This window comes from Aulostomus chinensis, chromosome 9, assembly GCF_037954235.1.
Source record: "Aulostomus chinensis isolate RoL2024-O1b breed Wild chromosome 9, RoL_Achi_v1.0, whole genome shotgun sequence".
Classification (NCBI taxonomy): domain Eukaryota; kingdom Metazoa; phylum Chordata; class Actinopteri; order Syngnathiformes; family Aulostomidae; genus Aulostomus; species Aulostomus chinensis.
This window is the reverse complement of record NC_141328.1, coordinates 8,985,974-9,013,156: the sequence shown is the minus strand read 5'-3', so window position 1 is coordinate 9,013,156 and position 27,183 is coordinate 8,985,974. Positions and strand designations below refer to the sequence as shown.

The following is a 27,183-nucleotide window of genomic DNA, read 5'->3' as shown; positions in this document are numbered from 1 at the left end:
TTCTATAAACAAGGGGGCTCTCCTGGTTCATATACAAAAACATGCATTGCTTTATGACTCATGATTTAAGATTGCTTCTCTTCTCTATAAAATCAGTTGCGACAGATTTCAAGCCATGTAACCATGCTGGCACTCCTGACCTTCTTGTGATCCAATAAATTATCCTTCTTTTAAGAGAAAATGTGTGCAGTTATGTTGAGATAATGCTACAATGAGGTTGTGATTTTAGAATAAGTGAAAATCAAAATTTACAAGCACAACCGTTTTGAGGTCTCTGTGTTCAGCAGCGTCTGACTCATTTAATGGACATATGTGTGTGATATTCAGTGGAGGAATAACCATCATTCCTAAAACGGCTACTTGGAGGCCTACTCACCTGTGGAAGAATTGACTTAGCAAACCAGTTGTTTCCCAACCGCACAAGCTTCTTAAACAAAGTAACAGCAACCATCTACGTGTCACACATGAATTTATTCACATCTTTCTTCCCAGTGGAAAATACTTTTTGACAACATCTAACGACATCACAACACACTATACAAATATGTGAGGAAACAAACCATACATGAATCTGCTTTTGTTTTACGGCAGTGGTCTTGAGTTGATATAAAAAAGACTGAAGTTCTTATCAAAAAATTTCTCAACATGCATCTTAAAACACATTACAGCACTAACAAAGACAAATGTTCTATAAACAATATTGACATAATACATTCTGATTCAGTGTGTAATGAAAGGAAGAAATGGAAATTCATCTAATACATAGACTGCTCTAACAAATGGTCATCTGCTTTCACATTTTCAAACTTTGTTTTTCATCTGAGTGTTATACTTTAATGAGATGAAAGTGGTGAAAATCATTTCTCCTCCATAATCTACTGTTCTGTGTAAGGCAGAATCAGTTCCTGTTAAAACACTCGACTCAGTAAACAAACGTTGCCTCGTTTAATGCACAATAAGTTTCAAAGTCAGTGGGGTTGTGCAACATCTTATCATTTCTTGACACATTCTTTCCTGCCTGTACAATTCATCCAAACCAAGGCACATGGGAAAGTCATTCAAGAGAGTGAGTAAGCTCTGAGCCCAGTGTTCAGAGCTTACTTTAGCGTGAGGGCAGCATATGTACACCTTGACTCTGCCAAAACCACAAAACATCTCCTAAGATTGAGTTACGGGCAGAAAACAGTTTGTGTACAGCCTGTGTTTAAACATTATTTCCTTCATGTGCTGCTGGCCATGGCTTTATTTGTGTCAAAAGTTTAGTTTGGTCCTCCTCAGTGGATGCTCATGTAGCTGCCGCCCAGGTGAAATCTGAACAGGAAAGAATATGACAAATCTACTTTGGTACAACATGTTTGAGAACAGGAAGCAAATGACTGAACCTTGTAATAAAACACAGAAATGGAAATGGAAAAGCACCAGAGATGCCGTACATGTCATGCACCTTACTTGCTGATGTTGTGCAACATGATTTAGGTTTAATGAAGTAAATGGAAACCTCCCTCTTGCATGTTGGCAGCAAGTCTCTAAGGATGTTAGGCCACTTTCAACTTTGCTATTTCATTTCATAGTTCAATCAAACTCTAGTTACTTTTTCCCTTTGAATGATTCGTTTGGGTAGATCTGAATGCAGCAACTTTCAATCTGGGATAAAACATGCATTAAAATAAATATGCAATGCAGCAAAAGTCCTTTAAAATTGTGTATTTGGCTTTTGGTTAAAAAGATTTGACTGTTCCTTTATTTGTTTCATGTGACATCTTGCATGGAGAAGATCAATGTGCATGACTTTTAGTGACAAAAAGCAAAATTTTAATTGTACGCTTTGGTACAGTTCTGTTGGGCAGGTGTGAATGCAGTATTTATACCCAGGTGGAGACCAAATGCAAAAGACTCTTTGGTCAAGTGGTCTTGATCCAGTGAAAAGTAAGTTCTAAAGAGTTCTTTTAAAGTGGGAATGTGATCTCCATCCAGACTAAAGTACATGTTGCCAGTTTGAGATAAATGCCTCCCTTTGCCAGGAGTACTAGCAGCTAGCTGTTAAATGAACTGAGGCCTGAGCTCTGCTAGCAACTTAGTGTCATGAAAGGATTTGTATTTTTAGACCTTTCAGATCTTTCCTTCTGTTCAATGTTCTCTCTCCCTTTCTACATCTGACCCATAAGCAGAATGAACACTCTTAGAGGATTTTTATAGATGAATTGTGGTTCACTGGAATATTTCCCAATGTGAAAAGAAAAAGAGGGGGAATGCAGAACATAGATTGATTCACAGATTAAAACCAGAGGAAAAATTACCAGTTTTTTTTTTCAAAAACACCCTTATGTAGGCCTAAGTAGAACCATTACGTTGATCCAAATTGAAACATTTCCTCAATTATTGAATGAATTGGTGCTAACATTAATTAATTTTTTAAATGTCTCATTTTTACATGTTATCGCCAAGAAGTGTCGTACAGAATTCACTTTTCCACACAGGAAATTGAAATTCATCAAAACTTTTGTTTATGACTAAGACTTTCAAAACTAATCATAGACTCACCTGCAGTTGTGCCTCGTAAGTTCGTAATTTGCAACATGCTAAGCTAATAACCATGATCACCAATATAACCTTTCTCACAGTGTTTTAGCATTGCCGTTGAATATGACAAAATGTGCAAGGATTGATTTTTGTCAATCCAACCACAAAATGATGGACAGAAAAAAATTAGGCATTGCAAATAAAAAAAAAATGCTGTGTCATAAAATATCAAAAGCCCACAATGTGAAAGCTAGCTAATAAATACACTATTAAAAAGTGACAGACTACTGATGATGAAATGGAAAGATGGAGATGTGTGGCAACACAACACAGAGTAGCCTGCTTGGTCTCACCCTTAAGAGCTAGAATGGTTGTCTGACGGTTCATCTGTACTAGTGGTCTCAGCATCAACCACCTCAACTGACTCAGACTTTTTAGGTATCGTGTCACACCCCGATATTTTGTTTTCTGGAGAAAATCTGCACATATTAAACATAAGTCAAGAAGTAAAGGAGGAAAGGAAGGAAGAAAGTAAAAGGTCCGTTTTACATTTTGTGTCAGCTACATAAGCTGATCACACAAGCAGAATAGAACAGTTTCACAGAAATGCAGAGCAGCGTGCAAAACAAAGGAATAGTTTAGCATTGGGTAAAATTTAAAGAGTTAGATGAAAGGATTAATTCAACTCTTTTATCGGTCTATTTGATATGAAGTTGCAACGGGCAGTTAGCATAACTTTGCTTATATCCTGCTTGCCAAATCCTCTGTTTCTTTTCATTGCTAGGGGACTGAAATAAAGTCAACAGGAGCTGTACTTGTGTTTGCACCTCAGCATCAGTGTTTTATCTAAAAATCATACAAATAATTACAGAATGTCTTTCTGCCTGGTTGAAAAAGGCACCACTCACCTGTTGTGCGTGGGACTGCGGTTATATGGGGAAACTGGAGCTCCAGATGGAGGGTACTGAGGTGTATTGGGTGTATCATACTCCGTCAGGCCGACTGCAAGCTGGTTTCGCCAGTTTCCTGCGCTTTCCACTGAGGAGACTGCAAACAAGGCAAAAGTCAAAACACTGAGGTCAGGGAGAAACTCTGTAGTAATTGTTGTCATTGGAAATACTTAAATCCAGTTCAATGTCACAGTTGCAAAAGGAACACCTACATTTCACAAATGCTGTCCACATGTAATTAATGTTCTGTAATTAATGATCAGTACATTACATGCAAAATTTAAGAGACAGTGAGACAGTGAACAACCTTGCAAAGCAATTTGATGCTCAGGATCTTTGAAGACCTAAAGGTGTTTTTTAAAGTAGTGTACTATATCAGGCACAGTACTTCGCTCTACTTTTTACAACACAGAAAAAATACAAGGACCAGCTGATGCTTCTCATTAAAATTAATAAAAAATTGATAATAAATTGACTCAATTTGATCCATCAAACATTAATGTTAGCGATTTGTAAGACCTGACATCATATTTGTCTTTCAATTTGATTTTTATACAAAACAATAAACATCAACACAAATTACAAAAAATAAATAAATAAATTCTGGTTACAGGAAGTAAGGTTTCATTTGAAGTAATGGACAAAAATCTTGTTTTTTGTGTCATGCAATGGATGATGCACCAATTCTGTTATTCAAGATGCCATTGAGGAAATGTAAATAAAAGTTTCATGATGCAGTTTTTGTGTCACAAAATGACATGTGCGTATGAAAATAAGCACATAAACATACATAAATATTGTCAGGTAGTTATTTGAGAAGAAAATAGCAAAAAGTAGCATAGATTTGGAACTTAAATATAACAGTAATACAAAACAAGAAGCCCCAACTTTGCTTCCTTTCCTCCTTGTCTTGTATCTCTGACAGCCAGACAAAATTGTGGACGCAACAACATCATCTTGAGTGCTTTATCATCTCTTTCAAGCTTTATTGAGGATTTAAAATTAAGGAGGAATTATTTAAATCTGCTTGGAGAGCACTCTGTGGATCACATGTAAAAGATAATGCTGTCTTTTAAATGGATCTGCACCCAAATAGCATGGGTTCATCTTTAGCCCATGCTACACCACCACACCAAATCATGTAGCCCTGCTTTTACATAATCCTGTTGACAGAAAAACTACAATAAGCTAACGTACACAAGTGAAAGCATGACCTCTTTCACAAATCACAGGCACATTTGGGCTTAATCTGGGACAGTTCTGGCATTGACAAGTGTTTTGTGGGCCAGGCTTGAATTAGGTTACAGCATGTACTGTGTGGGCCAGATGTGTCCTGACTTGTAGTGAAAAGGGCTGGATCTGGGTGAGCTGTGGGCCATATGAGGTGGAGATTCACTAACATGTGGGTGGGCAGATGTAATCACTGCAGGTATATTGATGCTGAGATATAACTGAAAGAATCAATATGGCAGAATAATAGGAAGCCCAAAAACTACTATGTAACCCAAATTTAGAAAGAGGCAACAAACAGATCACTTGAAAAGTGCCGTAGGAAATCATTTACCTGATGAGAAGGAGGTGGTTCGGCTGGAGTGGCTGAAGGCTGCTGGCATGGTCTGGTAGCCCAGGCTGAGCTGAGAGCCAGTTTCAAAGTCATACGCAGTCAGCATGCCCCTTCCTCCCTCCCTGTGGCCCCTGCTTCGATGATACCAGCCTCTCAAATGCTCCGCCACAAGGGCCTTCTGCATGTTCTTGGCCAACAGCTCATTTCTGGGCCCCTCCCTGCTCCTTGGTGGCCTCACTGTCGCATAGGGATTTTGGGAAAGACTATCTGCACGATCACTGCTGTAGTGCCTGTATCTGTCATGTCCATGGTACCCTTTCATTTGATAGGATGGGTTAACATTGTAGTGGCCTTCGACCTCATTCTCATACACGTAGGCACCGTTAGCATAAGGCTCCATGTCTAGACATGGGTATCCAGAGACGTAGTAGGCACTCGGTGCATAGTGTGGTGAGGTCTCACATGCATAACTACAACCAGAATGGTGTTGGACCAAGTTGGGCATGCTCCCAGTATTCCCATACACCTCCACCTTCCTGTGAAGACGATGCATGGTAGAGGTTCGGGAATCCAGCGTACTGTAGTGGGAGTTGGCTGCCCCGCAGTAGTCCAGGCTGGACTGACTTGTGTAGGAGGAGCAATCTTCTAACACTTCTGTGCTGTTGCTGCGGTGGGCTGGTGACAAGATAAAAACAGGCTTCTCTGAGTCTGGGTCTTTTCTTAGCCGGGGTTGGGACTCCAGACTTCCACTGCGATGCCTGAAGCAATGAGGTGACCCCTCTGACCTGGAGAAGGGACAGCACTTGTCACATGAAACCAGTTATGATAGTATTTATGTCTGTATTTGTTAAAATATGTGTTAGGGTTTTGATGAGAATTTGGGGTTCAAAAGAAGCAGGGGTGTGATTGCAGTGAGGGGTAGGTTGGCAGTGCAGGGGAGCAGTAATCACACCTGAGCTGGCTGCTGCTGTAGGAATTGCGAGTCATAACCGGGGTAGGAGGCATGCTGCGTGGATCTCGAGGAGGTCTGGGAAGGGTTTTATAAGGGCTACTGTGGGTGGACGAGACCTCTCTTGGATTCTGGTAGTAGTGGGCAGACTCCTGGCCTTCAAAAGCTAATCTAAAAGGATGTGGTATTAGGAGATGATTAAAAACAAACACGCGTGATGTGAGGAAAGGAAGGAGGCAGCAAACATGACAAGGCAAATACTTCGGGCTCTGCCAAAACAACTTTCGCTTATAATTCCCTTCTGGAAGTAGAATGGGACAGGATGTTACCTGTGGTGGTTTTTGTTGTGGTGATTTTCCCCAGGAGATCTCTCCACTTCATATTCTGCCCCCAACGAATGCATTGGACTGAGCTGAGGGGAGCCTTGGACTGACTGGGACCGTGGCCGCTGGCTGACACTGTCAGAGTCATCTGAATATGAAAACAACAAACGGACAGTCACTCTTTCAAAAACACAAAAAATAGGTTTCATTCATGAAATGTTCACACACATTTTTTTTTTTTTTTTACACACACTTTGGGAATTATGAGTCCTAAAGAGGTCAATAAGAGGTACACAACACATATCAGGAACAAAGAGTTACAGATAGCCAGGCTTTGCTTCCTGTCTGTAAGACTAAACTGAGGGCTCAAAACAAGTCCTTAAGTGTGTAAGAACAAATGTGTGCCTAAGCACATTTCTTGAATGAGGCACAGTATATTTATACGAAATAGAATGCAATATTAGCATGAGTGCAGGTCAAACACGTTCAATACTAGAATGTATGTTGCCCAGCTCACCATCATCCAGTGGGAGACTTGACAGGGAGCTACAGTTTGAACGGACAAGTTCATCTGGTGAGAGAGAAAAAATAATGCCATGCTTACTGTGAATACAGCAACATGATCACTGCAATGACTTGCAGCATACCTGCAATGATAACAGAGGCTCGCTGGGTGGGCTTTTTTCCCTTCTTGATTCGATATTGGTTCATCTCATCCTCTATCTGCTGGAGTTTATGCATGGCATCCAAACAGTTTCTCCTCCTCTTCTTCTTTACTGTTTTACACAGTTCAGGCTCATTTGCCAGCTTTTTAGCCGCCTCCACAATCTTCTGCTGCAGGGCAAATCTGCTTTCTAGGTTTCTGAGGAAGGGATCCTGTGCAAACAAGCAGCAAATTCAGTATGAATATATTAACGTCATCTGATTTCCCTCAACAAAAAATGTGTACAAGAATAGATCTGATGAAGTCAGGTGGACCAAGATGATATTACTCTCAAATTAACTGCTGAAAATACTTCAGAATCCTATAAATAAATATTTAGGTGTGTCAGCATAATAAAGAACCTGTCAAAACTCCATATTTTTGTTATTGTGAACAAATACCATGTATAAAAGGTTAAGAATATATATTTCAATTTTAAAAAGCAACTAATTGAAGTCATAATCAGGGAGACAATTTAGTTAATAGTAAATGTTACTAAGGGTAGTTTCTTAGCATAGTGCAGTTGTTATTTCAAGCTGCAGATTTGGGAAGTAGCTGTATTTGGAAGAAAATAAAATACTATGTCTATGTTTATAGTAATGCAGGAACATGTCACCCACTGCAACACAGTGATTTCACATTTTGTTTTTTAATAAAGGAGAAGACATTTCAGACTTGAGCTGCTGGAATAATACATGAATTCATTTCTAGAAGTACAATTTTTATCACATTTTTCAACAGTCAATTCATATGAAATATCACCAGATGTATGAAAAGTAAATTTAATAACTTTAATTAAAAAAAAATCCCAAACAGACATAAATTGCTTATGTAAGTGATTAAAGTGGACCAGTGAAATACAGACCTCATTGTAGGGGAAAAGGTCATCTAACTTGAAAGCAGTGCCAACTCGCCGTCTGACTTGTGGCGGTCTTTCACCTGATGACAGGGGATACTCCTTTGGAAGCTTGCCAGTAAGTTCCTGGATACACAAAAGAACCCCATGACACTTAAATAAACTGAAGCAAAGTAGCAAAATCCATCTATCCAGTCAACATAGCAGCATCTACCAAAACCTGTTTCTTGCATATTATGACCCCTGAAACCACGCCAACTGCACTTAAGAATTGATCAACGCCAAGAGGGCTTTCATTTTAAAAGTGTATGAAATAAGTTTCCCTTATCTCTTACATGCTTTGTTGAATTTTATGCTCAGTGAAGTTTATTGTTTCCCTATAACAGCAGACAACTGGCCATTTCTAGTTTATTTACTCTCTAGCATTGCTGAAATAAATGTCTTAGCGAAATGTAGTACATGTGCAAAAGCAAAACAACCCAATCTCTCACCGCCTCTCTCAAACAAATTTTCTTCAGTTCTTTTGTTTTCTTGGCCAAAATCTCTTGGATCTCCTGTTCTTTTTTCCTCAGTTCAGAGAGTTTCTCTTTCTTCTGTTCTTCGCTCATTTCAGAGTCTGCAGAACCTGTAAAAAGAATCTTTGGACTATTTTTGCAGGCCGTACACATTCATATCACTTTGTAGTCAAACTTTGCATGTTGATATTAGTTAAAAGTGTCTTATTCATTATTAAATTCACTGTTCATGACTAAGAGCACGTCTGAAATAATGCCTGTTGTAAAGAAATATGAACTATTCTGAACTTGCTGCAGTGACTGGCATAATTTAACCCAACCTGTTGATACAAGGCTCCCATTGCTGGCTGTAATAAAGTTATTTTTCAGGGCTGCATCTCCAAGGCGGTTTATTTTTGCAACTCCATGCTCAGTGAGATCCATGGCAATTTCCTCTAAACTTCTTGCGGTTCCTACTTTTGCCTAAAAAAATAAAGCAAGAACAAAGATTAATGGATGGATATTAACTCTGTGTTTGAAGTAATAGATAAAATCTCATAACTGACGCTTACTTTGCTTTGCTTTCTGTCCAGGTAGAACTGGTGCTGGCTAATAGCCATGACCCAAATGGTTTTGATCAAAGAATGGCTGGCATACCACGTGTGGATGAGTAGGCCTGTCTGCCCGAAGGTCCGCTTGGTTACTGCTCTCCTGTGGAGGTTTAACAGGATGACTTATTTGACAGGGAGCCAAGAGAAGGATCAGTGAGGCTCTACACAAACATCGAAAGAACCACCTTGTACAAAGCACCAGTTTCTGGATTATAAGATATGCTTCTGACAGGGAGTCCCTCTGGCTGCTCACCTGTGTGGATCATTCACTTCAACTGCAAATTTTTTCTCTCGGAAGTACAAGTTTTCAAGCTGCTTCCACTGATAAAGCTGGAAATAAAAATACACACATAGCAAATCTAATTAGGCCAATATCATATCTTTCATGCGCCCAGAAGCACTTTAAATGCTTCATGAATATTTATATTCAATTTATAATTCTGTCAATCAATCAATTTTTAATTCTGTGGCTGTGGCAGAAACCAAAAATACTATTAGAAAAAAAACATTAGTTGTGCAGGTGTTGTGACGAGCTTCTTCCAGCCACAGTCATTAAAAAGCCAGACTGTACATGAACTGTCATTACAGTCTGGGCTGCCTGGCATGCCAAGTCTGCAATAATGCAGGTGTTGGATGGTAAAGACCGCCACAAGGGGACATTACACAAAGACTCATCACAGTATACAACACGTTCCATGCCTCATCAGCTATTTCCATATCACCCAGGTGCTAACACCCAGTTATGAATAATCTTTTTGATTCAGTGATTCACTGTGTGTCTGGACAAGAAGCAGATGAGCGTAAGCTCGAAAAGACTGCTTACAGAAGATGTTATGACACAGCGATGCTTTGGAGAATATGTCATATTACAATTTTGCTTCACTTTTTAAAATCAGCAAATACCCAAACAGTCTCACAATAAAAGCATTAGTCCTAAATACTGATGGCAGTATTTAGAGTTAAAAAAGAACAATAGCTGAATCTACATGCAGTAATTCTTCCAAAGCGGTCCAGACAAAGAAATGTGGCTTTCACTCTTACCAGTATTAAGTATATTCACAAGTTCTGTTCCTGAAGTGATCAAATCCTCGCTGGCTTTGGTGTCAATACAAACATGTACTTTGCTCTGTGTCCTGTCAGCTCTCAACTTGTCTCCTCAGGTATTCTCAGAACATGCATGATAACGCCCAAATCCATCCCTTCTCCCTTTGACATCACAAGTTCCCTCCCTCCTTTCCTCTCCACATCAACCCCGCTGCATGCCAACACACACACACACACACACACACACACACACACACACACACACACACACACACACACACACACACGCGCAAACACACACACACACGCACACACACACACACACACACAGCTACTTGCACAATTTTAAAACGTAGCAAATAAAGTTGCATCATATCATGTAAATCACCAGGCTTCAACGGGGAAATAGCAGTTAACCATCTGAACTGTGTTCTGAAATGTATTGTGTTCGTCTTCCCACGCAGCTGAACATGTTATAATCACAGAATGCACAGCATAGTTAACAGATCACTCACACGGGTGTTTCTAATAACTGACAAGTTAAAACAACAATGGAACCAGAAAAACAGGTTTATATTGTATGATTGTCAATACTGTTCATGAAATCTATTAGACTCTAATAGACTCTTATCTAATTTATGTATGTATTTAATTTTAAAGCGCTTCTAAATAAACACTTTGTTCCAACGCGGCCCATGTTTGCTCCAGATGAAGCCCAGCCTTTGTTGGAGTGAAATACCTGTAGATTACGTACGAGTTGGAGCTGGTGAATCATCACGCTCTGTGCAACAGCAGCAATCCAAACCCATGTCCTGTGCCATCATGTTTACAGCCAGGTTAGAGAAGCAGAGAAACACCAGTACCCACTTTAGAGATGGAGGACAACTTCAATGTTTACCTTTCGAGGTTTTAATTTATCCTGTAGATCATACTGGCCGATGCCCTTGTAGCTGATTCCCAGCCACCATGGGATCCCTTGTTTGTCCTGTGAAGCAAGAGCGGCGCTTGATGGTTGATTCAGTTCCACGTGCAATGGTGTAATTTCCCGTTATTCACAGCAGAAGGCCTACCTTAACTTCGTAATAATGCACACCATACGTGGGCAAGGACTCCACTAATGTCAAATATCTGGGAGAAAAAAACATTTTATTAAAAAGCGCGAGCAGCTTTATAACATCTGTATGTAGTTTATGCTTAAAATGTGAGGCGAGGACTTGGAATTCGATCTAAGGAATTTGATCCAGTGAGTCAGACTGCAAATGAAGAGGAGAACTATTGATTTCTATCAGATGATAGGGAAAGGGATGCCAGAGAGAGTGTTCGAGGAGGAGCGAGGAGAGGGTTACATGGGGGTGAAAGAGAGATTAATGATCATGAATTGGCTCATTACTAATGTTGAACCAGTTTCACAAATCTATATCTCCTTTTTGTCTTAATTCCAGTACTTACTGCACAATGGCTTGTCCTCGGGAGACTCCTTTCAGCTGTTTATAGTATTCAATTACTCGATCCTCACTGCAATGTCATAACAGAAACATTATAAAATAGAATAACATTTTGTCTATATCTAATTGCTAGTAAACATACCAGTATGCGAGCGATGGGTGTTCCTTCAGTACTTTTGTGGGAAGAGTCGGCAGTTTCTTTAAGTCAGCTCTGGTTGTTTCATCACTGATACAGAGAAGAAAAACATCTGTGCCGACAGTTTTGATGACAGTTTTGCAGTATTTATTATCAAGCTTGTAGATGAAAGTGTTTCAGCTTTAGTGTGGTCAGAGGCACAGGTACTACAGTCATAATTCCCCCCAGAGTTCCCAAACACATTGAGGAGTAATTCTCTTAGATTTGTGTGGCCTACACACCAACCCTTTTTCTTTTTTTAATGTATATATAATTTTTATTTTGTAAAGGGAGAACAACGAGGTCATATTAAACACATACATGGTGTAAAAGTTTAAAATAAATTGCCAGGCTACCTCTTTACCCATGTACTTGTACCTGTATGTATTTGTACCTATCACAGCGGTCTTGACCTTTTACCTCTAAAATCCTTTTAGTTAACTCCACTCTTCTACTTTTTCTAGTCCTCTGTAACTATTTTTTGGTAAAAATTACACAGGATTATAGCACTTTCTTTTCGACGGGTATACTTGTTACAAAACAACAACTTCATGTTCATATTTAGAATCACCTATAGGTCAAGATTCAAATTTGATTGTGGCTAAAGGACACCCATTGAAAAGCCTGTTGGGATTTTAGCCTCCCCTGCATACTCTATTATTTTTATATTTTTTTGTTTTTGTTTCTTTTTACGTGCTATTAACTTAAATGAGAAAAATGACTGCTAGTGGATGCTTGTTCATGGTTACAAAAAATTCCCTCAAGGTGTTCCCGAGATACCATGTTGATGAAAATGAGATGGACATAATGCCTCCAGTCCACTACTTTTACCAGCACAGAGGCCATAAAAACCTGTGACCGTGTGTTCTTGTTGCTATATATTTTAATCATGACAATTTTGTGATTGCAGATTGTAATCCGATTTCTTCCTGACAAATGGTCTAATTTCCCTTAAATCTACCAACTGCCCCAGTGTTTATAAAAAAAAACACACGTGTCTAATGTACAAAGATGTCTGTAGTCATGAACTGTGTTATTGCATCAGCTGGTCAAAGCCAGGTGGACCCTCAGCAGCCTTCCCCCATAACACTACATGAGTAATATCAAAAGGCAGCTGTGTTAAACAAAGATAAGGGCTGCTCTCTACAGTGTGAAGTCTCCTCTCTGCAGTTCTGCCCTTCTATCAACACTGTGAGATTCATTAGTTGACTGGTGCGAGCTTCCCTTCTCTATGGTAAGCCTCACATAACACTGCTATTGATTTTTGTTGTCTTCACTCCACAGAAACAAGTGACCTATTGAGTGTCCTCTCTTAAAGTGCACTATTAACTTGTCTTGTGCTGTTAAATACTCATCTGCAGCTGATAATATACTCTTACCTTATGTAGTCTCCTTTTGCCTCCTAATGAACAGAAAAATGACATGAATGAAACAACAACTTGTTAAATTACTTTTAATTTTCTAAGCTACAGGTACACGAAAGAACAATTAAGGCACTAACCTGCAAAGCATTTGCAGCTAATTTGAAGACATTCTCGCTTTCGACTTCTATAATGCCCTGTGAGACAAAAAAAAGATCATCGGAATAGAAGATAAATACAATGCAGAAAGCTTTCTGAATCCTAACATGTAATATTCTCTGTGTTGCCCTACAATGACCTCTGTTTATTTCTCAAAATAAACCCTTGTATTTTTCTGCTTTCAGGGACTGTCTGCATTGCATTCCTCTCAGCTGAGCAAGAAAAACTGCCCCGCAGCCAGTGTCTGCTAAGCAAAGGCACAGTGAGGGTCCACAGACGGTGAATCATCAAGGAGCTGTGGAGAATCAACAAGTATCATGCTTCAAACTGCAGAAAAACAAGAGCAAAGTGCTTACATTGAAGACAGCTGATTTTGCATTCAGGAAGAATAACTCCACCGTTATGATGTCCTTGAGCTGTGTTATGTTTTCTACATAAAATCTGTGAAAGATAAAGGTAAAAACACACACACACACACACACACACACACACACACACACACACAATAAATTAGGAAGGAGACTTAAATAATACGCCTCTTTATTATGAACCCCTTAGTCTGCCAATTTTTCTGAGCAGTGACTTGTTTGGTGTGTGAGAGAGACAGTAAGTGATGAAGAAAACCCTCAAAGAGATAAGATCAGCCCAAAGATATTTATTCAAAAGCTTAAATGTTTGTCTTCAAGGCCTTCATATGTCAATAAAGGACTGCACCCTGCTGGAGAGTGTGTGCTTTGCATGTGGACATGAATTATTACCTAACCAGGAAGTTGAGGGCAATGGACCCGGGCTTCTTTGAAAAGTCATGTTCAAGAACTCTGCGGTCCATCTGCAGCCACTTACACTGACCACTGCAAGAGCAAACAGAACAAAGCAATGGAACACATCTGCATACAGGCATATACGGAGTTTCAAATACTGAATAATCCGACCACAGTTTATATACTTGTCATCAAAAAATGCCAGTCCAAAGAATTCCTTCTCCTTGAGGTTGAAATGTGAAGACACCAAGTCGAGGAGTTCATATGACAGCAGCTTCGGCTGTGGAAGAAGATTTAGATTCAGCGTCAGCTTCAGTGGGATCCGAAACATTAGATTAACACCCCTTCATAAAATTATTATTGGACTATTTTTTGAGCTAATAATTATTAAAGTTCTGACAACTTCCATGAAAAATAGCATACTCCTTTAAGGCCTGTGCATATTCTCATTCGTCGAGGTCATAGTTCTTAAGGAACTGAATCAGGTCTAGGTCTTCAGACGAGCCGGCTAGTTTATGGGAACAGCATGAACTGATGAAGCCACTTGGAGAAGGGGCGAAACGTCTTCCAGACATGTAACTATATCCATTTGAACTGATTCAATTCCTTGAGACATCCTCCTTCATCTTTCCTCCCTCTCAGTAGAGAGTGGTTCCACTTGAGACCTGGTCACGGTGCAGGTACTCGCTATGAGAGGGACTTGAACCAATGTCCCTTTCTGCTAACTAAGCAAGTTTACTCCCTGTCATATATAACATTAGAAAACATGCAACATTGTCATTACATTACAGAAATTATTTTATTGCCTTTATCATTTTGAAATCTCAATCAAGGACAGATTTTTGGGGGGGGAGAAAAGGAAATTAATTGAATCTTGAAGAAATGACACGCTTGTATTTAATTTTAATACAACCTCATTTTTAATATTACCTCATCTTGAGACAACAAAGTTAATTTTCTCAAGATAATGGGAGGATTCATTTCTTTGAGGAAACAATTTTGTTTTCCCAAAATAAGTTAATTTTCCCACGATCTGCCACTAACTTGCGATAACAGTTAAACATAACATAATCACAAGAAAATGTACAATGTCATGATATCGAGATTATGGCATTTAAAAAGAAATGATTCAATCATTTCAGAAGAAAGGCCATAACATTTCCACGAATATCGGCTTCCTTACAAAAATGAGGAGGAGACACTTACTAAGGTGATTACTCATCCAGCTAATGTGACGCAACATCAGCATTCATTTGAGATCATGAGTCCAACATTAATCCTGTGCATGTCTGCTCTTTGAGCCAGTCTCGCAAGTGTACACTGGTTTCATTCCATCTTACTTGTGTATGTGACTCAAGACCATGATGACATGACAAAGAAGGAACAGAGCATACAGTAACAACAAAATGGTAGCACATCGTATGGCTAAATGACAACAAATGTTACTTAAAGTGATAATTCATTAAAAAAAAGTGTAGTTTGCCTTTCAAGTAGCAACAAATAGGTGCCTTGAGGTGCAAAAGAACCTTTTTTCACAGCTCTATTACTTCTTTGTGACTCCAGAAAGCAGAAATAGTCAGTCACGTATTTATCTTGAATCTAATGGAGCCCCAGCTCCTAGCTAGTTCTTATTAAATACGTATTATGGATTACTGAGCGTATGACTGGATAAAGAAGGAGTAGATTATATCAGAGAATGTGCTTCAATTTTTTAAACTGACATTTCTGCATAGTTTTGCTGTTATTTGTAGTTGGTGGTCTTGGGGCAACATTAGTTTCAAATTTAACATACACGACTGAATCTTTCTGCATTGTGTAATCACAAAGATGCATAGAAGTGGTGAAAGTATGGGTTTTGGGTGAAATATCGCTCTAAACAAAGGAGGGAGATTCTTAAAAGTGCCCCTAATTTACAATTAACCTTTGTCATAAACTGATTTATCCAATTATATTTACAAAAATGATTTTACGCGACTCTGACCTGAATAAGCGGAGGACGATGACGATTTTACACATAGGACAGTTCCTATAAAACATATCTCATTATTCTAATGTTTCTATGTTCATACACATGATATCTGCATCCCAAAAAATCATTCTTATATCTTATACTGTATCTTCTCAAATATATAACAATTTAGGAATTCCGGTGTTGTTTACCATAAATATCATTTTACAGACAACGGAAACTTTTCCAATTAAATTTAGAGTTCACCTTTTAAACTGCTTTTTTTTCACTAAAAAGTCTTAAATCAAATCACTGTCACTCGTATGCACTGTAAAGCTGAGGGAAACTGCAGATATTGCTGATCGTTCATCTCTTAACATCTCTCCTCTCATGTGAAACATTGTTGATCATGGATTATAGCTAGTTTAAGATTATTCGTACCTGAACCAGCAGCTCTAGCTTCCTGTCATCAAGCAGCTGCACTTGACACAATCTGCCCTCAGTCATCTGCACAGGGAAAGACAGAAGGAAGTTAAAGGCTTGTGACAGAAATCGCAAGTAAATCATCACAAAAAGGGACAATGACATCAGGGCTTGTGAGACAAGAATATCAACAAATCGCTAAACACCACTGAGACAAATTTCTCTACACCATTAAAATGCCCAAAAAATGCCTAAGTGGTACATGTCGAGATCCTTTCCCAGAAAACTCTGACGTTGTTAACGACAATAAAACCCTTGTTTCAAAGATTTGTTGCCCTAATAACCACAGGGAGGATTTGAGGTTCTTCCAGTGATTCATATTTAACCTTTAAGCTTTCAAATTTTTAAAATTAGCGCAAATATCATCCCATACAACCTGCATGTTTACAACAGCAGTAAACCACAATCTCGATTTGACTCTGAACAAACTTTACATCCATTTAATCCAATTCTGTGATACTAGTGGCAGTATAATAAGAGGCAAATCATATTTGTTTGTGCAAGATCCTTTTAACCACAATTCCTCAAAAACAAGGCTTCAAATGGCAGAACTGGGTTGACCAACTGAGAGCGCACGATACATCAAATCGCGAGTAAAAATGGCACACAGAAGTTCAGCGGTTTCTAAAAAAGCCACACGAGGAAGATCCAACAGCAGCTTCATCTGACAGAATGAGGCTGGTCACCACTTGTAACACATGGACTGAACCAAGCAGCTGCTGTACCTGGTGAATCTCTCCGGTGAGAGTGCAGGTATGGATGCATCCCTGACCAGACATCATCCTTTGATAGGAGTCTTCTCACGGATCCGTACCAAGAAAATTGCCAGCTCTGGGCAGAGCAACAGCAGATCAAAATGAACCAGAAAGTCTCTCCATCCAAGCCAGAAGCCCTGGGCTTTGTGCAGTAACAGCTTAGTGGCAACTTTATGGGAAATCAACTGCTGACTTAATGAGGCCAAGCTGGGTCAGACTCCTGACCACAGTTGCTCAATATATTGGTCAGGGGAAAAAAAATCCAATGTGTTTGTTTAAAACTTTGTTTCATCTGTGAGTGACTGATATGCTGTCAATCTGTTTGTCAGGTTTCACGTCCTCCTTTTCTTTTGCATTGCAATTGATTAAAATACAGAGTAATTTTTGGAACCACAAGGTAAAATTTGTTCCCTTAGCTAAAGTAAATTCTGGCTGAATAATATAACTTGCTCAAAAATATTAATTAACTACAATGTGGGAAGTTTATGTCTCATGGCCACAAATAAATTAAACTGAAAAAATAAGTTACAGCTTGTGGCCTTAAATAACTAAATTGTAGGAACACATTTACCTTGTGGCCTCCAACATCTTGAAGAAGATTTTTTATTTCAAACACTACAGTCTAGCGCCAAATCATAACAATAGTTATCTCATGACACTTAACTGATCGGCAACGTCTTTAAATCCATGTAGTTAAAAGAGACCCAACAATTCCCTCTACTTCTCATACGTTATAAAAACTGGACCAATTCAATTACAGCATCTGAATAATATCCTTTTTTTCACCGCAATATCCATAAATTCCCTTTCATGGCCTAAATTAAAAGCGCGCACTCAATAATTCCAATTAATTCGGAGTGCAGCTGCAGTATTATTACATTGATTGGAGCTTGATTTAGTTATGGCTTGGCTGTATGGGGTCACACTTGTCTCTGCAGGAAATGTGAGATTATTTCTGGATGGCCACTAGATGGTGTATTTTTCTATGTGTAGAAAAAAAAAGTTTATAGGAGGAAAATGGCCTCTTAAAACAACAAATTATGCACCTCTGAGAGATTTTCATAGGAAAACCAATTCATCTAGCATAACTTATCGATGAAGTGGGTGGGACAAGGACATTTAAAGGAATCTATGCAATTAATCTTCAAAGAGCTATAATCCCTACAAGACTTGCTGTTTATATCTGACTGAGGAGCCCTTACTTAGCCCGCAGTTTCTCTGCAGCAACACAATAAGGAGACACTTTAATCAAACACAAGACTGCAGGCCATGATTTAAAATGGGCTGATACATAATAAATATACATGACAACTGGTGATAATGTAAACCTTCATTTGAAATCTTATGATATAGCAGACGACACTGCAAACATTGTCCATTCAACCTCAATAAAAGGCCAACTTTGGCCCCAGGAGTTGTAGAAAGGGACTGGACCTCGGTGCTAAAAAAGAACTGTCAGCCTTTGTATTTATGTCTCTAGAGGATGGACAGGCGCTTTTTCTGTGTATTGTGCCGCAGGGTGCATGTTCAGCTCTAGTCTGGAACCTGAAGTTGGCATATAGACAACTTGTTATGTGTGCTACAGTCAGATATCCCTGTGGACACACACAAACACAGATGTGATCCCTTTTTCCACTAACAATATGAAGAAAGATGTACAGGTAATAAGCATGTAGACATGTTACAATCGTAGCAGTAAACAATATAACAATAGCCAATCTGAAGATTAAATAACAAGCAAGCAACAGAAAATCTCCTGTGTAAACTGGTTGGCAATGTTGACACTGGTCACACTGGTTAAATGTCATGTCCAGACGGCAGCCTGTCTTATCTCGGTTTCCCATTTTCATGCATCATTGATGAAGGCGGCGATCACCCACACACACACAGGTTGGTGTCTGCTATCCATGCTTCCTGCAGTTTGAAAATTATTCAAGCTCAAAAACTATTCTACTTTGCTTTTTGTGCAGTTGTTTGAAAAAATGAATTAAGCAATAAAGGATCAAGAAGCAAAACAAAAATGCACTCCTTTACTGCTCGAGTCTCACAGCATCATACAGTATAAACAGCATGGCAATAATGAAATCAACACTCAGTCCGGTGTTTTAAATATGTAGGTGGCACATTTGAGCCTGATCTGGGACATTTACAGCTCAGTTACAGCTCTGATAAGTGTTACTTGGGTGAGATATATCTCAGTAGCAATGAGCCAGGCTTGACTTGGATTATGGCCCATTATGTGTAGGCGAGGTGTGGCCCAAATGTAATGACTAGAGTTGGGTATGAGCCATACAAATTAGCCAAATGTGAATTCAGAACAGATTTGGGCCAAACAGCCATTGCTATTTGGGGAGATTTTACTGTAAACAATCAAATAATCAATGAACAAGTGCTTCTCCGTAGGTCATGTAACTGACCTGACCTGACACATCATCATCTGCTGAAAAACGGAAACCATTCCATGGACTTGGGAAAAAATATATAATTTGGTGTCATTTTGGCAAGAAAGTCCACAAACAGGATACTTGATTAATGTGTATTCAAAGTCTAAATCCACACTCAATGAAGGGATTCCGAACATTGTGGATACAGAGAAAGACATCATATTAGAATGGAGGTAGGGTGGGAAATGCAATACAGGATTATCTCTCTGATTGGATGCTTCATCATGACTCATGCTGTCAACAGTCAAAAGGTATCTGCCAACCATCATCTCCCTAAGATAACAAGTCTAGTTGTTTGTGATAAGAACACAATGAAACCGAGGATATGAAGTAATTAAAAATTAGAACCAGGGGGAAAAATAATTCTTGTTTTTATTTGATGGAATAAGGTAAGATTGTTTGACAGCAGTGTGATTCATGTGAATGATGTCATCATGCAGCACAAGTTCTTATTCCCTGCCTGAGAAGGACATGAACAGAGACAAGATGACATTGTGATATATTTTCTTGTGGATGTCTCACAACTGCGAATAGCAAGACAAATATTTCATAAGCAGCCAAAGTGAAAGTAGCGGTCAAATCTGCTGCTCTCAGGGTTTTTTTTTTTAACCATAATAATGCTGGTGGTAGAAAAGTAAAAATATAGTAGATATGAAAGTCAGCCAAAAAGGTATTATACTAATAAAATCAGATGATTTCAATGCACAGAATCATATCCAATGTTGTAAAAACTGACCTTCAGTGACTGGGTGTGTAAAGTGCTTGAATATCCATATATGCTGTGTGGTTAGAATATGACTTCCATTATTGCTCTCTGTCCATTTGATCCAGAACAAAACCTGATGCATTTTTTAAAAAAGATATTCCGTTTCAATTTCCCATAACAAAAAAGACACAAAATGTTTTTGAGAGCTACGAAATTCTTACATGTATTAAGCACAACTGTGTTCACTATCTTGGTTTAGCCTATTACCATGATGCTAAATTAGGCAAAAAAGCACTAGTCTAGATTATCGGAGGCTGATGTGAATACTCTATGTTTTGCAGGTCTTGCATCCGAACCACAACCTCATAATGACCCTTGAAGTTAATTGCCAAAGATTAAATTGCAATCTATAGATGCTTGAAAAATAGCTTAGGATATCAATGAAAAATACCTTTTATTGTTGATTTACCAGTGTCAGTGAGGACTCATCCTCATTTGATTTCATGGCAATCTAGTTATTGGTTTTTTTTGGCCTGAATCAAAGAGCTGGATGAAATGACACACTGATACTTCGATACTTAAAGCCATTCTGTTATTATTTCTATAACAGCAGCATCTATTATATCCTTTCACCCTGAGGGAAATTTTACAGTTTAATCTGTTATACCTCTGTCAAGAGAGATGAACAATAGGATTATACACCTACTGGAGCTTTACTGGTGATGGACTAAAGTGATCTTACACAGACAATCCATTTATTCAAAATAATTTATACTTATTTTCTGTGGCAATCTACAATAAAACTCTACTACAGCAAGAACATTCATGCAAATTCAAAAATAAAAAGGGACATCTAAAAGTGGGCGGTCACACGGTAATATCCCTTTTGAAATGCATTGCCAAAGGTTATATTTGGCTTATTGGTGATACTATTGTAAGCATGGTATTCTCACCTGTATTTGTTGATCTTGTATTATACTTACAATTACTTACAGATATCAACATCTTAAAATATTTTTGAGAGAGGAGGGGGGAGAAAAAATCCTTCCATATTTGTAAACCCAGATTTCTTATACATGTCAACCGATTCACAGACGAACGCTGCAACCTCTCATTTTGAATGACCAAACTAAGGCAGATGCTGTCAAATGCAACACCTCAGAGCATTGAATGGGACTATGAATCAAAACACTCAGCAGCTTTGTCACTGTTTGTCCTTGACATCCCAGAAGTTCCTTCCAACTATCCTGATATCTCAAACTGCAGATTTTCATTAAATACTAATGCAGTGACTTTCAGCAGAGCTCAGGGACGAGGCACTGAAGCATGGATGTGAATGGGTACAAGAAAATGGAACATGAACAAAATACACGATCCGGATAAAGGATGCAACCCAGCAAATATAATCAAGGACGCAGTTAAGCCACATACTCTACACCTCAACTGCATATGTAAACAGCATGTCTTCACGATACTGTAATGCTGGATTAATTCATCAAGCAGCATTATCAGGACAACTGCACATGTGTTTTAACCCCAAATACACACATGCCAACCTCCTTCACCCCTGCCAGAACATATTTACCAGATTATACATCCAAATGATTCCCTGTGTGGTGAGTGTTTAAATTGTAAGATCTTTTCCTCTCTGCATTAAGTACATTTTTCAGAAAATCCCAGATGGTTTGGACTCCAAAATGGAAGGCTGCCAAAATTTCTCAGCAGCATTTAACCCGTGTAGGACATGTATAACTCACACTCTCCAAAATATATACATATAGGGTGCTCATGACCAAATACATTGGATAGTTTGCAAAATTCACATAATTTAGTAACTCTGCTCTGGGGCAGTGATAAATGACACAGGACATCCTGTGTAGAAAATAGGAAGAGAAACAAAGTTTTACGCTAGCCACATGTGTCACAGACACACAACCGTCACACCAAGATTTCCTGTTTACAATATCTTTAAATACACTCATCCTTCAACTCTGAGGAGGTCAGTGTCAACCCTTGTTTGTGCTTACTTTGTGAAGAAAAAAAAGAAAAACATCCCCCAAAAAATCAGACACATTTAGCAATAACAGTAATTCTTATAAAAAGATGATTTGACTTGGATCACCCATAGTCACTCCTATATCCCATAAATCACAACAAGTTGACAATCATAGTCGCAAAGCATAAAAATGTCCAATAATTAAATAATGCATTGAATTCACAGTGCTGCAAAGGGGTAAAATGATGATTCATCCATCATTTTAAAATTCACCAAGTCACACTGCCTCATTGTACAGTAAAGCCTTCCCCAATTAAGGCAACTCAGTTAAGCAGCTCATTAACTTCTTTTTCTTGTTAAACACTCTAACAGTGATATTTTCTTTATCCAGTACAATCAGCAGTGTTGTATCCTATGATGAGACAAGCCCACCTCAGGGCCACTGAGAGCTGAGAGAACAATGAATGTGCTACTTTATGGTTACTGTACATGGGTGGTTTCCACCAGTGTTCCACCAGCACCACACATGTGTCAAATAAAACCACACTCCTCCTTGTATTACTGAGGAAACAGTGAGCCAAACCCATGCTGGTGTAATTTTCACTGATGCTCTCCTCCTCCTCTCCAGATCACATGCGCCCCTGCCCGGTTCTACTTTGTCTGCTCAAAGCTCACTGAGGCGGGATGAATCAGCCGCATCTTATCATATAATGCCTTACCTTTGCGTGCCTGACGGTTATGCCCTTATGTATGGATACGGTAGACCTTCCCCTGCATCTACATCACCCCGTTTAGTTCTTTCTCCGGTTGCTTTTGCTGGGGAGGGGAGCCGCCGTGCAGCCGCTGTCCATGTTCATCCTCCGGTTGCCTGCTGCTGTAGCGCACATTCGCCTCGTATTGAGCCACAGTCACCACGCCTTCACCCGCCGGCTATTATGTGAACAAGCTTCGCATCCCTCCCTCCCTCTCTCCCTCCCTTCTTCTCCACGACCTCCCTCCCTCCCTCATCCAGCAGCTGCCGGCCGGCCTGGTTCACTCTAAATCCCCACAATACTCAAGTGGTGGCCTGAAGCTGCAATTTCATTTTAGCTTTGCCGGTACCATGTTTAGATTAAGCCAACAAAACACATATTAAAAGGCGGACTGATGAACAGTGGCCATATGACAAGCCTTAATGTGTTCAATTTTTATTCTTGTGCGTTTATGCTTTTCGCTATCTCCTAAATTCTTACAGTATTCATGAAGGAGCACACTAGTTGGGATGCCAATTAGTTGTTACCCTGGCAACAGCTATTTGTCTTGGGGTCAGATATTTACATTTGCACTTAATGCAATTAATATCATTATTTCATAAAGGTAAATAAAATCTAAACAGATATAATACGACTTAACTGAAATAAATGAGAAATCTAACAAAAAGCATTTTGATATTTTACACAGTAACAGTTAATGAACGCTTCAAAATGAAAGAACCATTGAGCAGTATATCAAAATATTGTTGACTAGATTTTTTGTAATTGTATCGTAATTGTGGTAATTCCTCGCCCGACTGGTTGTGGATACCAGCAGTAATACTCCTCGGTATTACAGTACTGCATTAGTTAACACCTTCCCTTTAAATATGTACTACAACAATTCTGTCTTTTGGAGCAGTAAAGAGATTCCCAGAGTTGCCTGGCCAGCCATTGTGTCTGTGTGTATGTTTTAGCTTGTATTTCCCAAAACGTATCTAAAGAAGCTAAAGATGCATGCAAAAGGCAAGGCAGGGGAAATGGTAGCATTGTGGAGGATGAACACCAGTTGACTCTTGACTAGTGACATTGACATTTAGGCTTGTTTAGCTAACCAGACAACAACAAAAAACAACCTCGACAAAAAAAACGGCACGATATTGAGAGAACTTTGCAGCTCAACCTGTACTTTGTGTGTTGTCCTACGCTGAAATGTAGGTCAACTTTTATGTTTTGCATAAAGTTTTTTTTCAGTTGGTTGTTGACTTAATCATTCTTCCGTTTGCAAATATTCCAGTTGGCCTTGTCGTACATAACATTAAAATAATAAATGCAAAGCCAATGTTAATACTGGTCATTAATCCACAACCAAAAAAACAAACAACAACAAAAAAACAATCAAGACACATTGGTACTTAAAAGGTAAAATACAGTACTTTGTCAAAATACCACTTAAACTTGTCTTTATCACATTCAGTGGAAAAGAGACGGTAGAACCTCGTTATTGGTGTGTGTTTCACCTGTGATATTCTGTCCTGCTCAGAGCTCTTCAAATATTCATTGCTGTCTTTACTGTGACTCAGGTGGTAATTTTCCGAAGGAAGCCCAGCCTCACTGACATCCCATAATATCATCCGTAAATACTAAGATAATCTGCATTTATAATTGACGGCACTCCTGCTACTGTATGATCTCATCGGCATTAACAGCTAGCTTGGCTCCCCCACCCCCAGTGCACATGGATTTCTGACATGAGACATGAATAAGTATCTCATTAAGATCCCCCAAAAAACCATCTGTCCAGTGAGTCTGCTCCTTAAACGCTCTCATAAACAAAAGATTGGGATTCCCTCATTGCCCTCGTTACCCTCATTAGTCATCTGATTGTATCGTCAATGGCAGGCTGTACTCGAATACATTCTGGGAATTGGGCTCCTTCTAACTACATATATAAATGTTCATATTTCCAGTGCAATTTCTGAAATTAGAAAATAATCTTTAGGTCGCCATTTGTTCATACGCCCCATTCTGCCGAACATTTACGTGTTCAGGAACGTTTTAAAGTTGGAATAAATTTTGCAACCATGTAGAGTGGAGAATGAATATAAATCACCGATTTCCAAATCATCGTCAATCTTGAAATCATTTTGCACAATATTCCCTTACTGTAACCACGCAACTCACAACAATATGCATCTGCATTGCATTATGCATAACTGGCTCTGTCTCCACCCCTTTGATGAGTGAAATGCTGGTTGACAGATGCTTGATGCAAATACACTCACAGCATGTATTTCAACAAACGACACTGAAAGGGATGAATTTAGGAATAATGAAATAACTAGAAATTGCTTTATTTGTTATGGAAGTATTTTTTTAATCTTAAAGGGCTTAGAACAATGACATGTTTAATTGTAAATGGAGAAAAAAAGGATCTAATGAATGTCATCAGAACATTGGAAAACATGAGCAACTCTTAAAAATTTGAGTTTATCTTTCCTCAGAAAATATGTAACTTAAACGTCTTTCGGTATTCCAGAGTCACAGTTCCCTTTAATTACCACATTTGCAATCAGTTCATAAAAATATGTTGTTTGTCATCAGATCTAGGTGTTTTTTTATTATTATTATTGACAACTAAAAACACACACCGTTGGGCATTCATACCTGGAGAAATACCAGATAACAATGTTAAACAAAATTTGAATAATACAAAAACATATTCATTGAAGAGATTAGTACCTTTGACAGATACTGTACATTAATATACACTTATTGTATTTGCTTGGAGAGACATCACACATGTTTGCACACTACTTATACAAACACCACAGTTAAGAGTCAGTATGAAACACTATTACTTGAAAACATTTCCAAAAAGTAGTATACTGCAGTATTTACTTATAGTAGCTGGATCAATTCGTTACAGTGAATTTGTGATGAGAACTGGCCCGTGGGTGGTTTTTTTGATGATGCTTGTGACCCCACAAAATGATCAGTCAAGATGAGGCCTCATCAAAGCCCTGGAAACTCCCCGACATTATAGTACTGGCTCATATTTCAGGATCTTATTTTGACACAAGCTCACAGGAAGTGCTTGTAAGTCGTCAATGATTGGCTGACAGTCTCCAGGGAAAGGGCTGGCTTATTGTTTGTCTAAATTTGAGTTTGTGTTCTGTGTTAATACTCAGCCATGTTGACGGTCACTGCTCGATGAATTCAAACAAAACAGTGTAAAAATAACGCTATAACATTTGTAGTTATATGGTCTCAGCTATCTAATGGGGCATGCCCTGACATCACTGGATATTTGTCATATTCATATGTTTGGAGCAATCCTCCCATGGACAAAATATGTCTAATGAATGACTTTGTTTCAGAAAAAAATTGAACTGAATTTTTAATTTTAATTTTCCAAAATTTGATTATTCTTTTTGATACTGCTTTCCTCAATAGTAAAGTATCATATATGTATACCATGTGTACTTTACCCACTTGGGGCAATTACAAAGGGCATTGTGGTCTAAACCTCTGGAGGCCACACTCAGCTGGAGGCCCTGAGTAATGAGCGTCTCTATTCATTCCGTAACAACACCCTGTGTTGTCTTGTCTGTTGTGTGTCTGTCTCAGTCCTCGTTGGGCTGAATGAGAAACCCCGCGTGCATCATATTCCCTGTTCTGGTTCACTTGCAACTGCTGTGACCAAGAAGAAAAATATTTGAGGTTTCTGATTCTGTTTCTTTGTGGATCTGATTTCAATTATCATCTTCTCATACCGCAAGTATTTTTTTTTTTTTTTTTTAGCATCACATTAAAGTTATTATAGACATAATCAGCTTCATACAGCGCTCTAGTGACTGGCTTTATTTCCATTGGTGGAAGTGTTTTCTACATTTTCTTTAGAACAAATCTGAAGAAAATGTCCGAGCTGGTCAAACTGATACATAAAGACATACTTCCTTGATGTGATACTTCTCCCAAAAAGTGTATTTCCCTCAAAGCACTCACAAACAGCTGTATATCGATATCGTATAGTTTTTTTTTTCGCTCCTGTATTACTTCTTTGTAATTTCAAAAGCAAGAAGAGCCAGCCATTAGCTTCAAGCTACTGGCAACTGATGATTAACATCAGCTACAACAACAAAACAACAGCAGCACCACCCAAAAATGTCAGTTTACAAACTCTCAAGTGCAGTGTTCCATAC

At 38.8% G+C, this 27,183-nt stretch overlaps 1 protein-coding gene across 6 annotated transcripts; it reads right to left on the bottom strand.

The window, feature by feature from the left end:
* Positions 1-306: 306 nt before the first annotated feature.
* Positions 307-23,135, bottom strand: frmd4bb (FERM domain containing 4Bb). 6 transcript variants are annotated; one of them, XM_086213567.1, is made up of 24 exons: positions 17,072-17,214; positions 16,305-16,370; positions 14,101-14,195; positions 13,913-14,005; positions 13,511-13,595; positions 13,136-13,192; positions 13,014-13,036; positions 11,602-11,685; positions 11,464-11,529; positions 11,085-11,142; positions 10,913-10,999; positions 9,224-9,300; positions 8,932-9,070; positions 8,701-8,842; positions 8,357-8,490; positions 7,875-7,991; positions 6,954-7,182; positions 6,824-6,877; positions 6,313-6,454; positions 5,987-6,154; positions 5,035-5,819; positions 3,429-3,567; positions 2,874-2,999; positions 316-1,311 (listed from the first exon to the last, which is right to left on the bottom strand). In XM_086213567.1, the coding sequence occupies exons 1-23, from the start codon at positions 17,126-17,128 to the stop codon at positions 2,876-2,878; spliced, it is 3,021 nt and encodes a 1,006-aa protein (XP_086069693.1). In that variant the 5' UTR covers positions 17,129-17,214; the 3' UTR covers positions 316-1,311; positions 2,874-2,875. The 6 variants fall into 6 exon arrangements, with proteins under 6 accessions (XP_086069697.1, XP_086069694.1, XP_086069692.1 ...); XM_086213566.1 differs by having other exon boundaries at positions 309-2,999; XM_086213569.1 differs by lacking the exon at positions 17,072-17,214 and adding an exon at positions 22,967-23,135 and having other exon boundaries at positions 310-2,999.
* Positions 23,136-27,183: the final 4,048 nt, after the last annotated feature.

Excerpts from the sequence above, each read along its gene's own strand:
- frmd4bb (XM_086213566.1), bottom strand. The coding sequence starts at position 17,128 with ATGATGTCTGGTCAGGGATGCATCCATACCTGCACTCTCACCGGAGAG. Across the intron at positions 6,155-6,312 it reads CACAACAAAAACCACCACAG|ATTAGCTTTTGAAGGCCAGG; the intron begins GTAACATCCTGT and ends ACATCCTTTTAG. Across the intron at positions 5,820-5,986 it reads TACAGCAGCAGCCAGCTCAG|GTCAGAGGGGTCACCTCATT; the intron begins GTGTGATTACTG and ends TCCCTTCTCCAG.